This window comes from Ceratotherium simum, chromosome 18 (assembly GCF_057802395.1).
Source record: "Ceratotherium simum simum isolate JZ-2026a chromosome 18, ASM5780239v1, whole genome shotgun sequence".
Lineage (NCBI taxonomy): Eukaryota > Metazoa > Chordata > Mammalia > Perissodactyla > Rhinocerotidae > Ceratotherium > Ceratotherium simum.
The window spans coordinates 57,195,818-57,213,516 of record NC_141917.1 but is presented as its reverse complement, the minus strand read 5'-3'; the positions used below and the strand labels follow the sequence as shown (position 1 = coordinate 57,213,516).

Genomic DNA, 17,699 nt, shown 5'->3' with positions numbered 1-17,699 from the left:
CTCCCTGAGCCTCCACCCACCCATCCTTCCATCCTTTCATCCATTCATTCACACACTCATCCGTCTATCTACCCATTCATTCACCCACTCCTCTGTCCATCCATCCATTCATTCCTTTATCTACCCATACATCCTCCCACCAATCTAACCATCCATCCATTAATCCACTCACCTATCCATCCATCTATCCACCCATCCATCCACCCATCCCTTTATCCACCCCCTCATCCATCCACCTGTTCATCCATCCACCCACCTGTTCATCCATCCATCCATCCACCCATCTCCATCCATCCATCCATCCATCCATCCATCCATCCATCTCCATCCATCCATCCATCTGTCCATCCACCCATCCTCCCTTTGGTCCATCCATCCAAAATCCCTATCTTAACTCCGTACCTAAGTAACCAAAAGATGTTGGCATCCCAGAGTTAGGGGTGCCTTTAGTGCTCACCTCAGGGAGAAATAAAACACAATAGCTCATTCAGCTAACAAAGATGAAACTTCCACAGACATATAAATCCACAAAACAAAACTGGTACACATTCACACACAATTACATGATACACAATATTGTATATTGAAGTGCATTCCACAATTGAACACATATAAACAATTAAACCCATAGACCACAACTGTACACAAAATTAAATCCACACATGTAAGATATAATGTGATTTAAGAATGTAAAACATTTAGTAGGGTATCTAGCACCAATAAATACTCGAACACTGTCTATTATTATTTATGAACCTATACTCACATACAGAATTATATACCTATGTACACACTGTTATTCACACAAATCAACATGTACAAAATACACATCTAATTGCACCAGGATTGTGTACATACACAAAATTTTATGCTTCTGTTTGCAAACTACGTCGTATCTCATCCAGGTGCAACCACACCCACAATTGCCCCCACATATGCAACATTTTATGTGTAATTAGACATGATCGCCTTTACGCATAAGACATAAGCTTGTGCACATGCATACACGATGACCTCCAGATAATCAACTACACAGACACACAACTCACTGGTTGAGGCAGGGAGTGTAGGAATTCTTGTCTTCCTCGATGATGGACACTATGAGAGTGATCAGCTTGGACCAGAAGTCGAGGTTCTTGATGCTGGGGCCCTGTTCCTCCGGGGGAACTTCCCCTTTCTTGGCCTGGAAGGGACAGTGGACATGTTGGCCACAAGGGGTCCAGGGCTGGGGCCTCAGTTACTTCATTCCTGAGGGGCAGGAGGTTGATGAGGAAGGGGTCCCATTAACATGTGTGGTTCAGGTGGGAGGTCTGCGTGGAAAGGAACTGAACTCATGTAAACTAGCCCAAATAGAGCTCATGTCCATGCAGCTCCAAGACATTTAATTAGACTCAACTCACAAAACTGAATGGAACTGAGTTTAGTTGAACAAACTCAGACCACTAAACCAAATGGAACAGAAATAAATGCAAACCAGGCCCACTTAGCTTAACAGATGGCAATTCTCAGAGTTAATTCAGTGGAACTGAACTTGCGCCAATTACGCTGAATGGAGTGGAATTAAATTTAACTGGATCAAAATGAATTCAAATAAACTCAATTGGATTGAACCTAATCAACTTGTCCAAGACCAACAGCAACCTAATTCAAAATAATGGAAATAAAGTGACTTGAACTCAACCCAACCCAGCTTAATCTAATTCCATTCAACCCAAGTCAACCCAATCCAACCCTACCTACTCAACTCAACCTAACACACTCAGGCCAACTCTACCCAACTTTAGTCAGTCAACGGAAACGAACATGCCTAAATGCAATGGAAATGAGTCCAACTCAACTCAACTGAACTCAAGTGTACCTAACCCAGTGACTCATCTCATCCCGACTCAAGCCAACTCAACCCAGTGAGGAACAACTTCAACTCAAGTCGATTGAATGGAAATGAATGATTTCTTACTCAGTTAAACTCAACTCAGTCCAACTCAGCTCAGCTCACTAAGTAGCCAAGAGCAATTTTAACTTAAGTCAACCAAATAGAAATAAATGGAACTAAACTGATTCTAGTTGAACTAAACTCAACCCAATTTAATCCACTTCACCTCAACCCAATTCAATTAAAAGCAACTGGATTTCAACTCAAGTCAACTGAATGCAAGTGAACAGGATGAAATAAAGTCAAACTGAGTTCAGCTGACATGTTATCTCCAGTCAGAAGCCTGAGCTGAGACAGGGGCCGCCTCAGCTCCCACAGCCCCCACGATCCTCCCTCCCAGCTAATCACCCTGGATCGTAAATTTCCGATTTATACACCTTTCTCTCCTAATAGAGTCTAAGCTCCTTGAAACCTTTTTGACAACCTTGGGACATTATATGTGTAGATAAACATGTGTTGAAAGATCTCAAATAAACTGAGTTGAAATAACCAAAACTGAACTCTACTCAAAACCTTCAATTTAACTCAACATTTATTGAACAGTGATTCTATTCCAGGCCCACTGTATTATGCCAAACTCAACTAAGTTTAACTAAAACCGAATTTATGGAGCACCTATTGTGTATCAGGTGCTAAGCACTTAACTACAGTTTATCTAAAGCTTGTATCTCATTAAATCTTCTCTTCAATCCTGAGACGTGGGTTTATGACCCCATTTCACAGAGGGAGATACTGAGGCTCAGAACAGTTCAATCGCTTGGGAAGGTGGCAGATCTGGGATTTGGGCTAGGCTCTGGCTGGCATTCCCACTCCCTCCTGCTGCTCTGGGGTCCTCACTGGGTCTGCCTGGTACTCCCGACTGTACAGCTCGTGGCAGTTGTTGAAGATGTACTCGTAAGTAGAGTTGAGGCAGGCTTTCACACAATCCTTCACCACCTGGCTGGCTCGGGGAGGGCTCTGGAGTTCTTGCACCTGGAGGGAGGGAGATAGGCACGGGTGGGCACAGCTAGGACAGGAGGTACCCAGGAAGCGGCTACAAGGGGTTCTGGGTTCTGCTGTAGCAGTAGGAAAGCAGAGGGTCACCGAGAGAGGGCACCGCTCTCCAGGAGAAATGTTCCTTGTCTAGGAGCTGAGAGTCCTGGAGAATCCTCCCTGGAGAGCTAACGGGACTAGGTCCTCTTTCCTACCTTCATCCGAAAGAAGGTGATGCTGGTGAGAAGATCCACAGTGGATTTGAGGTCCTGGAGTCTCTCTGGGCTGCTGGCTGGGAAGTTATTCTGTCGGAAGGGAGAAGAGAGGCGGGTTATGGAAGAAGGCTGGGAGACGGTGTTTGAGGGAAGACACCAGGGTCCTCAAGTTTCAGGAGGTGGGGTGGGTCAATGAGAACACTTTGAAGCAACTGGGGGGTCTGCTCGAATGCACCAGCACATTGGGCAGCTGCTGCCCGCATATGTGTACACGTGTCAAAGGAACACATTCCACACATTAAGATGGCTTTTCCTACGTGCACGACTGTTGGAACTGTCCCCTCTGGACACACGTGTGCATGGGGGCGGGCAAGTCATCATGCACGCACTTCTCACCCGGTACATGGAGAGGTCGATCCGCAGGGAATTATGCAGCTGGTCCAGGAGCTTGACAAAGCGCTCTTTCTGAGGAGGCAGAGGAAGAGTAGGATGGATGGAAGCGGGGACTTGGGGGTCATATGTAGCAGCTAAAGGTGGCTGCCATATTGGCTGAGCACACACTATACACTAAGTGTACCCCACCCACTACTGAACTGAACCCTCAAAACACTCATTTCCATTCTACAGAGGGGTAAATTGAGGCTCAGAGAGGGCAAGTGACTCGTGCAAAGTCACACGGCAAGTCAGATCCAGATTGGGAACCAGGGAGTCACAGAGTCTGACCAGCACAGGGTTGGGCTCTCCCTCATCCCCTAGCCCTGGCCCCCAGGACTGACCCCGAAGTTGGAGGCAGCGAAGCGGTCTGAGGCGGACACGTTGGTGGAGGCGGTGGTGTGCGCATAGTAGGCATTGATGTTGGCGAGCAGGGTGCTCATGACAGCAGGCACCCCAGGGCACATGTACTTGGAGGAGAGGCAGGCAAAGTGGCTGGTGGGAGGGAGCAGGAGGCACTGGGCCAGGTGTCCAGCCAGGATGGGCCACGTCCCCCAGAATGCCTCCAAGACAGCATCCATGAGTGGCTCCCCCGAGCCCCAAACTGTCCCTTCCCTCTACCTGATTCTGCCCTCCCAGTTTATCTGTCTCCTCTCTGGGATGCCCTGTCTCTGCCTTTAACTCTGGCTCTCGTCCATGTCACCCCAGCCCCCAGCAATGGCACTTTCCTAACCTCCAGGGGAATTACATAACCCTCACCACACCTCCTTCCTCTCTGGCTCCTCCTCCCAAGAACCCCATCCACCCCAGATCTGCCAGTGTCCACTTGGCAACCCACCCACCCCAGTTTCCCGCACCTCACCCTCATGTCCACCCCACCCGCAGCCTCACGTCATGGCTTGGTAGATGGACTCAACGCCATAGCGCATGGCAAACTCGTCCACAATCTCCTGAGCCGTTTCATCGTAGTAAACCTTCCAGGCGTCATCACCCTTGGCGTCTGGGATCTTCACGACCCCATTGTTCTGCACGTCCGTCACAAAGTGGAACAGGTTCTGCCAAAACAAGGAAAAAGGTGTCATAGAGAGTGCAAGAGGGCATGAAGGGTCAGAGATCCCAGGTCTGGCACAGCTTACATCATCTATCCATCTGTTTGTGCAATAATTCATCCATCTACTCTTTCATCCATCTGCCTCCCACCCATCCATTCGACTACCCAAAATTTCACCTATCCACTCATTCATCCTTCTGATGATTCAACCACAGTCCATCCATCCATCTGTCTGTCCATCCGTCCATCCATCTATTCATCCACCCACGCATCCATCAATCCGTCTGCCTGTCCATATATCCACCCACCCACCCATCCACTCAACTATCCAAAAATTCACCCATCCACTAATCCTCCCTCCTAGTAATCCAACCACACATCCAGCCATCCTATCCATTTACCCACAACCTAATCTGTCCACCCAACAATTCACCCACCCATCTACCCGGATACTACAAAATTCACCCATGCACACCTCTAGACTTCCAATAGCTCAACCACACGTCCATCCACCCACCCTTCCTTCTACCCATCCACCCATCCATCCATTCATTCATCTATCCATCTGTCCATCTGCCTGCCTGCCCATCTGTCCATCCATCCATAAATCCATCCACCTACCCACCCACCCATCTAACTACCCCAAAATCTACTCATCCTTCTGTCTAATAAGTCAACCACACATCCATCTATCCCATGCATCTACCCACAACCTAATCTGTCCATCCAACAATTCATCCACCTACCCATTCAACCATCCATCACCCATCTATCTATCCATCCATCATCCGTTTTTCCACCCATCTACTCATCCATCAGTCTATTCAACTATCCAAAATTCACCCATCCACTCTTCTATACTTCCAGGTCAACCACACATCCATCTGCCCATCTGTCTGTCTTTCCATTCATCACTCATTCATCCATTCAGTCATTTATTCATTCAACAAGCTGAATTCTCTCCAGGAGCCCCCAGGCAGCTGGAAGAGACAGACCCAGACCCAAACAGCCCAACCCTGAGGGTTCAGAGCTGGGACAGATGGAAGGACCTAGAGCTGGGTAGTGAGTCTGCCTGGAGGTCAGGGAAGGCTTTCCAGAGGAGGGGCCCTGAAGCTGGACCTTGATGGATGGGGAGTTTTCCAGGCAGAGAGAATGCCATGTGGGACGGCCTCAGGGGTCCAGGGGAGTGCGGATGGTGTGGCTGGAAAGGGGAAGGTGAAGCTGGGCCAGGCAGGAATGGCGAGTGGAGGCAACGTGGGAGGTCCCAGTGAGCTCTGAAGGCAGGGCAGAGCAGGGGCCTCACCTCATGCAGACAGGTGTACTGGACATGGTAGGGGGCCACCTTCTCCTCGCCTTTGATCTCCACACTGATGTGTAGCCGGATGGCACCCGACACAGCGGATTTGTCAGTCCGCTTGTCTGCAGGGCAGAAAGGGATGGCTGTGTCAGAGCTTCTCAATACAGCGGCGAGCTGTTTTAAGGTATGCGTGACTGCAGCCATCCTGGACTCCCCGAAACTAGGGCCCGGGTGTCTCTTCCAATTGACTCCCTAGGCTTCTGTCTCTCCCATTAGACTAGAATTCCTCAGGCCCTGTCGCTCCCTGCACACTAGGGTCCCAGACCTTACTTCAGACTATATTCCTACGTCTGCAACTCCCACTTTAGACTAGGAGCCCTGGGCCCTGCTTCTCCAGGCTCTGCCTCCGCCATCAGATCAAGCTCCTCAGAGTCTACTCACCTTCTTAGGGCTCCTGGGTCTGTGCCTCTATCCTCAGACTAGGAGCCCCATCTTGCTTCCTGCCTCCCCCATCAGAATGGGATATCTAGATCTCCTCCAACCAAACTAAGAAGTTCTTGGGTTCTGCTCACCCCTCTCAGACTGGGTTCTTTCTATGCCTCCAGAATGGGCTTACAGACCCTGCCTCCCCCATCAGATTGGGCTCACAGATGCTACTCAGCTTCTTAGAGAGGGTTCTTGGGTCTGTAGCTCCCCTCAGATCAGGATTCCCAAACTATACTTCCTCCCTTTGACTGGATTCTCCAAGTTCAATCTTCCTTCTTAGATTGGATTCCGGGGTCTGTGCCTCTCTCCTCAGACTAGGATCCCCAGGTCTTGCTTTCTGTCTCTGCCATAAGACTGGGATATGGAGATTCTGCCCCTCCCTTACCCTCCCAAACTGAACTAAGAGGTTCCTGGGTTCTGCTCACTCTCTCAGGCTGGGTGCTTCCTGCCCCCATCAGATCAGGCCCCAAAACCCTGCCTCCTCCATCAGATTGGGCTTCTTGACTAACTCCTCCTGACACTGTGTCTCTCCTCTCCAGCCTCGTTCCCCACTTTGGCTGGCTCCCTGGGGCCCCCTCCCCACCCCCCTGCAGAACCCCACCCTCACTCACCCAGGTTGTACCACACATCCATCTCGCCGCTGAGCGTCCGCACCTCGATGATTGTCTGCCCCAAGAAGTCGTCGGATTCCCTCTTGAACCGCTGCTTCACGCGGGATTTGATGTCATCGTCCTCATCCCAAACGCGCACCTTGATTCGGTCCGAGGAGTTGTGACATTCACTGCAGGGGGAGGGGGGGTGGGGCAGGGGTCAGGCGGCTGGCACAGGCTGGTCTAGGAGCCCCCTTCAGCCACCACAGCAGGGAGCTCCGCTTGGAGGGCGGGGGGCCCTGTCGGGCACTCACAAGTGGAAGTTCTCCTCCCACACGGGGTTCAGGTTCCCATAGATGGTCTTTGTCCGTTTCTTGGTCTTCCCGACCTGGACGGTGACATATGGGTCACTGGATCCCGTCTTGTCCTTTGCCTGCAAGCCCTGGGCACAGACCACTGGGAGACACACAGGACAGAAACAATGTGGGCTCAAGGAGCAAGCCATGCCAAGAACAGCCACTGCCACAGGCTCCAGGCTGCTGCCGGGGATGCCTATGATGGATGGAGGGCTTGGTTCTGGCCTCAGGAGCCGGTGGGCACACCCACTGGGCATGCTGGGCTTGCTGGAGAGTTAACTTTCAGGGAACCCTCAGCCAACAAAGGATGGGAAGGTCCCCCAAGGTCACCCCTGGGTAGGACATTCTCAAGTGTGTGCTCCACACTGCTCCCCTAAGGCCTCCAGCAGGATTGAGCCCCAGCGGCCCAAAGTGTCACCTGCTCATTGGCGCCCCCTGCAGGGCTCCTTCCCTCCCTGCTCCCAGCCTCGTCTCCACATGCCAACTCCCCGACCCTCCCACCCCCTCTACCCCGAGCTTCCTGGGACCACCTCCCTGATAAACCTCTTCTTGAGGTCTGGTTCTGGGGGGCACCAACCAAGATGCACCCAGAGAGTGTCATGCACATGTTGGAGACATACTTGCCCACCCTGTGACACAAATGCACACACACAGACACCGGGAGGACGCAGACACGCTCGGGTACACGCAGCAAAGGGGAGGAAAGGGCGTGGGAGGGAGCACGGGGGCCTGAGGAGAAGGGGCCCCGTGCCCCACTCCGCCCCCCGCGGCCTCACCGGTGATGCTGATCTTGGCCGACCACTTGGACGTGCCGTCCAGCACGCTCTGCTTGACCGCCTTCATTTGCTGCGTGTGCGCGGTCTTGGTCACGGCGAAGATCTCCTGGATGAGCTCGAAGATCTCGGGCTTGTTGCGCTCCCGGATCTTCATGCGGTCCTTGAGCACCATGATGATGTTCTGCGTCCGGTCCTCCGCCCCGTGCTTGGAGCTCTTCTCCGCCGCGCCTGCGGATGCAGACAGCGCCACCGTCCAGAGCGCGCTCCCTCACCGGTGCGCGAACCCCCACTCCCACTCCAGAGCTTCCTCGGCTGCGGCCACGGGCACCATGCATCACCCCCAAAAGCTACAGCTGCTAGAGCTTCCTACTTGCTCTCTGAATCCCGCTCCCACCAGGCCTTTCACCCTTCAATCCCCACCTAACCCTAACCCTAACCCTGACCTTGACCCTAACCCTAACCCTAACCCTGACCTTGACCCTAACCCTAACCCTGAGCCCCTCCTTCCCAGTCCTCCAGTCCGCGTGAGTCCCCTCCCCCTCTGAACCTCCTCTCCACCCCCAAGACCTCTTCCCTTCTCTGACACGTCTCCCCCACTCTGAGCCATCTCCCACCCTAAGGCCCCTGCCTCCTCTGGGCTAACCCAAACCCATTTTGCTGCCTCTCATTAAGCCCGCCCCGTGCACAGTTTAGCTCGTCCCTGAGCCCCGCCCCACCCCTCTCTGACCTTATTTCTCCTTTCCCCTCCTCTGGCCCCCTAATCCTCGCCCCACGGGGTCCCGCCCCGTAGCCTCGCCCCTGTCCTTGCCCCTTCCGTCCCTGCCCACAGCCCTGCCCACCCACCGGCCTGGCCCCGCGTAGCCCCGCCCAGCTGGCGGTCCCGCCCTCCACCCCGCCTCCTCGGAGCCCCGCCCCTACCCACCCCCAGTCCCGCCCCAGCCCCGGCCCCGCCCTCCCTCACGCTGCAAGCAGTCTGCGTTGAGCAGGTCCTGGCACTTCTCGTGGCACTTGACGCCGCACTCGGTGCAGCGCATGCCCTGCCGCGCGATGCCCCACAGCAGCCCCTCACACTCGTAGCAGTAGGTGGGCGTGGTGGCCGTCCACACCTCGAAGTTGTGCGGCGTCGTGCACGAGATGGGGTAGATTAAGGCTTGCAGGGTCTTCTTGTAAACGTGGTTTTTCTGCGGCGAGGGAGGGCGTGCTGCATGGGGCGCGGGCCCGAACCTGGGGGCACTGTCCTGCCCCGCCCTCACCCCGGTGCTGAGTATCGTAAAGTCCCAGTCCCTGCCCCGCCCCACGCTGTCTGTCGGAATCCCTGGGTTCTGCGAGCAGACTGTGCTCGCTGGACGCTGCGTCATCCAATTCTGGAGAGCGAGGACCGCCTGTCTCTGCCATACCTTCCTCCTCTTCCTCCAGGCGCCCCCAGCCCAGCCCACCCCCCAACTGGGGGATGCGAGGGGCCCCACGCACCAGCTCCTCGTTGTTCAAAGTGCTGGAGGCCAAGGCCGAGGTGATGCCCGCTTTTCTGGACTGGACCAAGGACTGGGGCATGGGAGTCATGAGAGTCAATTGACACCCATGGGGTTGTCACCAAGAGCAGAATCCACAGCCAGGGTTTGTGGCCACCAGCCACAGAACCAAGCCACAGCCACGGATAGGAAACAGGTCACAGCAGCGGGAGCAGAACCAGCAAAGAATTGGGAAGTGACAGAGACTCCCAGTTAGAAGGGACCCTGGAAGGTGCGAGCAGCCCCACACCCCTGACTCACCCATCCCCCACCACCGCAGACCAGACTCTGGAGCCACGCTTGGCTATGGTCACCAGCCACAGAGCAAAACCACCAGTCACACCCTAAACCAAGGTGAGGAGTCACCTGCTCTCGTCCCCACCCATGATCTGGGGGACATGGCAAGGTCCACTCCAGAGAACCCATGGGTTGGGGGCTAGTTGGAAGGTCTCAGTGCAGGAGTCTGGGGAGGAGACTCGGGGGCCCAGGTCACCATCACTCACCATGGCCTGAAGCGTCCACGCAGCGTGCAGGGTGGAAATGAGATTACGTTAGTCCCAGGGAACACCTTGCCAGCCCCCAGCCCCAGGTCTGCCACGGGCAGTTGTACAGGTTGAGAACTGCTTGTGGCAGGCCTGCTCTGCTGGGGGAGGGGAGGGTGCAGGCGCTCACCAGGTCGCTCACGAGGGGGATAGGCTTCCTCTTGCGGATGTCTGGCATGCTGTCGATGATGATGAGACCACCGCCAGGGCTGTAAGACACACACAGGGACGTCAAGGGCCCAGGGAGTTCCCCTTCCCCCAGCAGACACCACCTGAGGCCTGGGCAGGACAACTGATCTCCCAGGGTGTTAAGAGTTGAGTTGTGTCCTCCAAAAAGATACACTGAAGTCCTAACCCCCATGACCTCAGAATGCAACCTTATTTGAAAATAGGGTGGTTGCAGATGCAATCATTTAAGACAAGGTTATAGTAGGGTGGGCCCTAATCCAACAGGACTGGTGCCGTTAGAGAAGAAAGACAGCCTTGTGACAACACAGGCAGAGACTGGAGGGGAAACATTTACAAACCAAGGAACGCCAAGGATCGTAGGCAGCTACCAGAAGCTAGAAAGGCACATGTCAGAGGGGCGCCGCCCTGCCCACACCTGATTTTGGACTTCTGGCCTCCAGAACAGTGAGAGAATAAGTATCTGTGGTTTGAAGCCCCCCGTTTGTGGCACTTTGTTCCGGCAGCCCTAGCAAACGAAGACCCTGGGCCTCAACTTCCTCATCTGGGAAATGGGAGACAATGCAGTTGCTCACATTTAATGAAAATTTGAGGTAAGGCAAATCTAAATAATACCCTACAATATCCACCACGAAACCTTTCTTTATACTCAAAACTGGAAATAGGTGTGTGTGTTTAAAATCTATCCTGGAAGGAGTGATTTCAGAGCCGATGGGAAGGAGGGAACCGGAAATTGTTTGTGCTGTCGCCTCTAGGCGGCTTTGCCATAGCTGGCGAATCGGAAAATGAGTGCAGTGGCTGATGCCCCAGGGGGCCTGTCCAAATCCCCTTTACTGAGAGCTGTGCTCATCCCTGAGTCTTCAGGTGTGGCTTCTCTCCAGAAGGTTCTCACTGGCCAACGAGAGAGTGATGCCCAGCAGCCAGCGAGGCTGGAGAAGCCCTGGGGCGCTATTCCCGCTCCAGTGCTCCCTGCAGGACTGGGCAGAGGCTTGGCGCTCCTGAGCTCCGCCTCCGCTCACAGCCTCCCCGCCTGCCTCACAGGGTTCCCCTGACAGTGCTTCCTCCATAAGCCCTCGCACGGGGAAGAAGTTAGACATGACAACATGCTCAATTTAAGACCAAACAACTATTGTAAATGAAAGAGCCAGCACTGCAGCAATCATCTGAGCCATTTAAAAGCAGAACTGAGGCAAAAAGTTCAGCCCAGGATGACCGATGCGTGGTGCAGGAAGCGGGTGTCTCCTCTATCCTGCACTTCTTTCTAGGGGAAGTGGTTTTGAATGACGTGAGTGGCTTGGACAAGGCACGTAGTGCTCTGGATTCAGTTTCCCCACCTGTACAATAGGGGTTGTGGGGCTCCGTGTGTCTGTTTTGAGGACTCTGCGTGTTACTATCTTTGGCTCCCGCCCGTCCTGAGCCCCTGTGACAGTGGCTCCATTATTTCACCACGGCTACCCATCCCTGTCTGCGGAGAACCTCTCCCTGCCCGCGGTGGGCTGAGCCTCTGCTGCAGACCAGCCTCGCGCTCTGGGTTCGAGGCTTCCTCCCGCCCTGAAGCTCCGTTACTCACCCACCCTTGAACCACAGGGACTTGGACGTCTCTCCTTCTCCCTGGGCCTGCGGGAAGGACACAGACACGGTTAGCGTGGCCGTGCCCCACCCCCCCAGGGCAGGCAGGCTCCATACCCACTCTGTCTCCCCTTTGGCTGGGAGTCAGAAGGCCCAGGTCCTAGTCCTCACTGTGTCTCTTTAGGGGGCTCACTGGCTTTCTCTGGGCCTCCGTTTGCCCATCTGTAAAATGGGGAGAGAGGAGATGCTCTCTGCCACCAACCTCAGTGGGCCTTGGTCTCCTCGTCTGTCACACGTGGGGATTTTTTAGCATCATCTCCAACAGGAGCTCATGCTCTACAGTCCTAGGATTCTCGGGGGCTGGTTCAAACACTCATAGGATTCTGTCGTTCTCTAAACGCCCCTCAGCCTCCCTTGCTCATCTGATCTTGTGCCCCAGGGCCTTTGCCCTAGCTATGCCACCTGTTTGTATGCCCTCTGACCTTCTGCACCCGACCAGCCTCCACTTATCATTCAGGTCTCAGTATAGACCCAGGGTCAACACTCCCCACCTCCTGTGCAGCTAAAGGGTGGGAGTAGGGTGGGGAGGGTCCAGGACTCCCTTCTGAAATATTGTTGAAGTAGTTTGGATATCACCTCTCCTTAAGTGTCACCTCCTCTGGGAAGTTCTCCTGAATGCTTTGAAATAGTTTTATGCCCCTTCTATGAAACCCAGAGATCCTGCCCATGTTTATTTTTCTTGTCATATCACTGGTTGCATTACAAGGGTAGCTGCTGTTTTTTTCATTTAATTTGCTGACTTAGTGAGAGTTATTCAATAGATTTATTGCTGTACACTTTTTTCTACCTTTCGAATTTAGAACCATGAGAATGTATTGCTTAGTCAAAAAATTCTATTTTACAACTGATAAGAAATTCCATTTGAAACTTCTGTGGCTCTGATATTTGATGGCCTAAGACTTTGGGAGTCTGGTTAGGATCTCCTCCTGCCAGCCTCACCCCAGTTTGGAAGGTCACCCTAGATGGTAATACTGCTTTGTCCCCAGCCCAGAGCAGGTTGAATGAATGAAGGAATAAATGAATGGCCTCATTCCTACCACCCGTCTGGACAGTCACCCTGACCCTGATGCTAATTCTCTCTTTCATCTAATTCCTTCTCAGATACTGACCAGATCTCAGACCTTTCCCAACCTCGACACTGACCCCAATGTGACCCCAAACACTGACTCTTCCCCTAACACCAATTTTAACCCTGATGTCTGATCTCTGACTGCTGCCCTAGCCCTGACCTGTTATCTCTAACCTCTATGTCTGTTCATGAACGTGACCCCTGACACGGCTATAGCCATGCCCTCAGCTTGATTTTGGCTCCAGGTTCCAGTGCACCTCTCCTCCTTCCCCACAGAAATCTCAGGCTGGGTGGGGGGCTGGGCTGAGCCTTGGTGGGGCCAGTAGTTGGGGCATAGAGCAGGCAGGCACAAGTGAGGCCAAGGAAGGGCCTCTCTGGGGAGGGGTGGGGCCAGGGAGGCCGCAGACAGTCAGGGGCTGGGCCAGGAATGGTGGGGCTAAGGAAAGGCCAGGCTGGGCATGGGTGGGGCCAGCTTGGCGTGGGCAGAGCCACGGAAGGACCAGGATGTACGGTGGCATAGGCATGATGGGTGGGGTGGGGGCGTTGGCGTGGCCAGGCTGCCATGGGCTGGCATGGGCGGGGCTAATGACAGGCCAGAGTGGGTGGGGCAGGGGAGGACCGGGAGGTGGGCGTGGCCAGCCCGCCATGGGCGTGGGTGGGGCGTTGGGCACCACCTGGCTGAGCGTGAGCTGGCTGCTGCTTTCACTCACCTCCTGCAGCTGCAGCCGCACTTTGTTGAAGGCTCGCAGCCAGTTGGCCTTGGCCCTGGACATAGAGTCCTGACCTTCTTGGCCTTCCTCATCCTCTCGTGGCCTGAAACTGAGGCAAGGGGGTTCGTGGGGCTCCAGCACCGGCTCTCCCTCGACCCTCCACCCTCCGAGTGATGCCAGGTCCTCCATGGCCTCCCTGGCCCTTCAGAGACACGATGACTCACCTGTGCCTCCTCTGACGGCCTCAGTGCCCTTCTCCCTTTCCCACGTGCCCATCACCTCTCTGACACCTTTGGGTCCCAGGCTCCCCTTTCCACCCTCCTGGCCCCTGTGACTCTTTATAATCCTATTTGTCCAGAGTCTTTCCGTTGCCTTTGTGACCTCTGCAACCCCAGCAAGCCCTCCAGCCCCTCATAACCCCTAAGATCCCTTCATGACCCCACTTGATCCCCTTTGACTCCACTGAACTGCTTTTGACCTCCCCCCCATCCCATCACCTCTGATCCTGTCCATAAACCCATGACCCTGTGACAACCTCCCCCCTCAGGTCCACGCTGACCCCATCACGGCCCCACTGACTCGGTGACCTTGTGACCACCCCTCAGCACCTCCCGTTACCTCTCCTCAGCCTTGGGGGGCTCAGGCTCTGGCACCCGCTCAGCTGTGGGCCCCTCCTTGGGCACAGCTGGCTCGGGGGCTGCCTTGGTCACATCAGGGGCCTCAGCAGGAACAGCAGGGGCCTTGTCCTCCTTCTTGGGGGCAGCCGGGGGGAAGCTGACACGCTTGAAGTCCTTGGGCTCTGCCACAGCCACCTCCTTGCGCTCAGCGTAGCTGCCGATGTCATCAGGCACCTCCTCCTCCTCCTCCTCCAGCTCCTCCTCATCCTCAGGCAGCTCCTCCTCCAGGAAGTCCTCCAGGTCCTCCTCTAGGTCCTCCTCCAGCTCCTCCTCATCCTGGTCCCAGCGTGGCGAGTCCTGGTAGCTGACCGAGCTGTGGCAGGAGTGGTAGGAGTCGCGGTCCCGCTCGTCCTCCAGCTCGGAGCCCTGCAGGCTCTGCTCGTCTGGCCCCAAGTCCTCGCTCAGCTGCGAGCTGCCCTGGCTCAGCTCCCCCGAGGAGGCGTAGCGGCTGCTGCCTGTGGGGCTGCGGGGACAGGGCAGGGCTCAGGGGCCAGGCTTCAGAGCCACTGCCCACCTTGGCCCCGGTCACACAGGTTCCCTCACCCAGCCATTCACTCAGCATTGGCTGAGCACCTACTGTGTGCCAGGCCCTGCTCTAGGCGCCAGGGAAACAGCCGTGAACAAAAAAGACAAAAATCCCCACTCACATGGTGTTTACCAACTTGGGGGACAGGAAATAAAAGTATATTGATAACATTAGTGATCACTGAAGACCTACTGTGCACTGCTGCTGTCCATGCACTGTGGAGGCTCTGCTCGTGTGCTGGGGACCCCGAATCGGTGTCCTTGCCATGGCCCCTTGGAGACCTAGTGCTCCTGACACTTGAACACAGCTGCGCCTGGCTCTCCATGATCCCCCACCTCAACCTGGCCCTCCCACTGTGGAATCCCTCCCTCCACCAGGGACTCGGGCCCGCCTCCACTCCTTGCCTTGACCTCCCTCCACAGCCGATCCTGCGGCGGGTCCCCTCAGCTCCACCTCGCAAACACATGCAAAATGCATCACTTCCTTGCACCCTGGGCCCCACCCTGGCCCAGGCTCTTCCCTCTCCAGTGGACACCGTCCCAACGTCCACTCCTGTCCCCGACAGCCCCTGTTTCCTGTGGAAGCCACAGAGGGCCTTCTCTGAAGCAGAAACCCCATCACATACCTCCCCGGTTTCAAACCCTTCCACGGCTCCCTAGAGCCCTTGGAATCAAACCTGTGCCATGCCCTGCTCCCCGTGTGGCCCGCCCCTCCAACCTCCCCACCCTCATCCCCCCTTCTCCCTTCTGTCCCCTGCTCCAGCCACATGGGCCTCTTTGCTGTTTTTCCAATATGCTACACTAGTGCCCACCTCTGGGCCTTTGCACTTGCTGTGCCCTCTGCCAGGAACACCCTTCCTCGCCTGCTTTATCTGGCAAAACCCTTTGGTGCCTATTGAAATGTCACTTCTTTTTTTTTTTTTTTAAAGATTTTATTTATTTATTTTTTCCCCCCAAAGCCCCAGTAGATAGTTGTATGCCATAGCTGCACATCCTTCTAGTTGCTGTATGTGGGACTCGGCCTCAGGATAGACAGAGAAGTGGTGCCTCGGTGCGCGCCCGGGATCCGAACCCGGGCCACCAGCATCGGAGCGCGCTCACTTAACCACCAAGCCACGGGGCCGGCCCATGAAATGTCACTTCTTTGAGTGACTCTCCTCCACCATCCCACCAGGTCAACCCCCCCTACCCCCTGTTACATGCTCCTTATATGCACCCTGGATCACACTCGACATGACAGGAAGCAATATCTGTCTCTGTTTCCCTTTCTGCTCACCTTTCCCTCTGTGTCTCTAACTCTTTGTAACCCAACTAAATCAGCGACCCATGTGGTCCAGTCTGGAAGCCATGATGGCATCAAGGAGCATACATCCACCGACGATGTAAAGACTTCATTCAACTCAAGTTCTGTGTTTGCCAAATGCCTTCGAGGAGAGGAGGGCAGGCAGCATGACTCATGGGCCACCACTCACCCCCTTCTAATCGTTCAGTCAGTCAACAAACAGCATTCCTTATCTTAGACACTTCCAACCCTCCTCCACAGCCGGCCCCAGGGATGCTATGGGAATCAAAATGGGGGTTTCTGCCTCTAGTCCTTGCTTGCTAGTTCACATGTATGGCTGCTTGCTTTCTAGGACCCCTCCTTGCAGACAGCAGGGGTGGGCATCAGCAGGTATGACTTGGCTGTAAAGGACTCCATGCTCCTTTTGCTCTTGAATACCTCCGAAGTCACCCCAGCACATTATGGGGTCCCTGGAGATGGGGGCAGCCTAGGACTGGGACCTCACACATGCCTGGACACGTCCACCTGTGACCTGAGGTACCACGTCAATTGCACCGGGCTGTGAGGGGTGGGACCTGGTGGTCATGAGGCTCCTCCCACCCAGGCTCTGACATTCGGGGCCCCAACACAGCTCTGACCCCACTCAGATGCCCCCCCGGTCCCCAAACCCTCGAGCTGGCCACCAAGGGCCTACCTGACCCCCTCCACCTCTCCAGCCGTTAGCTGAGCTGTTTTCTCTGCCTGAAATTCCCCTCCTCGGACGCCTCATTAGTCCTTCAAGGGCCAGCTCCCTGGCACCTTCCTCCAGGAAGGCTTTCCCGCCTCCCCCACCACCGGGTGTCCAGCCACGTCCCCTCCAGCCACGCCCTGACCTGCGGGACAGCATGTCTGTGTCCAGCTCTGTCTCCCAGTGCCAGCCAGCACCAGGCAGGACGGCCGGTGAGTCACTCTGGGGCGAACTCAAGCCATTGCTGCCTCTGCATCCCTTTCCTCTTCTGGACGGTCTCCCCTCCCCACCACGTGGCTGTCCACGGCGAGAGGGGAGGCCTCCTCCTCTCTGCTCCCCCATTCCGTCCCAGGGACGCTTATGACAGACAGACTTCCCCACGGACAGACGGACAAACCGAGGCCGGACAAGGAGAAGAAGCAGCCACACACACATGATGGGAGCCCAGTGGGGACCAGCTCGGCGCACACCCTACTCTGAACTCTGAGCCTCGTTCCCGCCTTTTGAGCCTCAGTCTCCCTATCTGTAAGGAGAACACTCCCCTCTTTTTCTCCAAAAGAAGACTTTTCCTTCTTCTAAAAGAGTTAATATTTTGTTACTATTTGATATCTTATTCTCCTTTCAGCTGTTTCCAATGAGTTGAAATTTTGTTCCAATAATCGCCTACGTCTGAGCCAGCGCATGCGTGCAAATGAATGATGCTTCTGAGCCAGCGTGTGTGCAAGAGAATGATGTT

At 54.9% G+C, this 17,699-nt stretch overlaps 1 protein-coding gene across 2 annotated transcripts in view; it reads right to left on the bottom strand.

Annotated features, from left to right (window-relative positions):
• UNC13A (unc-13 homolog A) overlaps window positions 1-17,699 on the bottom strand; it is a 52,550-nt gene that overhangs the window by 21,348 nt on the left and 13,503 nt on the right. Inside the window, exons 9-25 of one of the 2 annotated variants that reach the window (XM_004422973.3) lie at window positions 14,371-14,892; window positions 13,753-13,861; window positions 11,915-11,961; window positions 10,289-10,367; window positions 10,120-10,125; window positions 9,579-9,650; window positions 9,070-9,289; window positions 8,109-8,336; window positions 7,291-7,432; window positions 6,998-7,167; window positions 5,907-6,022; window positions 4,444-4,607; window positions 3,897-4,047; window positions 3,517-3,585; window positions 3,121-3,210; window positions 2,771-2,905; window positions 1,050-1,183 (exon numbers count right to left, since the gene is read on the bottom strand). In XM_004422973.3, coding sequence (XP_004423030.2) covers window positions 1,050-1,183; window positions 2,771-2,905; window positions 3,121-3,210; window positions 3,517-3,585; window positions 3,897-4,047; window positions 4,444-4,607; window positions 5,907-6,022; window positions 6,998-7,167; window positions 7,291-7,432; window positions 8,109-8,336; window positions 9,070-9,289; window positions 9,579-9,650; window positions 10,120-10,125; window positions 10,289-10,367; window positions 11,915-11,961; window positions 13,753-13,861; window positions 14,371-14,892 — 2,454 coding nt within the window. The remainder of the gene's footprint in view (window positions 1-1,049; window positions 1,184-2,770; window positions 2,906-3,120; window positions 3,211-3,516; window positions 3,586-3,896; window positions 4,048-4,443; window positions 4,608-5,906; window positions 6,023-6,997; window positions 7,168-7,290; window positions 7,433-8,108; window positions 8,337-9,069; window positions 9,290-9,578; window positions 9,651-10,119; window positions 10,126-10,288; window positions 10,368-11,914; window positions 11,962-13,752; window positions 13,862-14,370; window positions 14,893-17,699) is intronic. The other variant, XM_087443577.1, reaches the window with a different exon arrangement.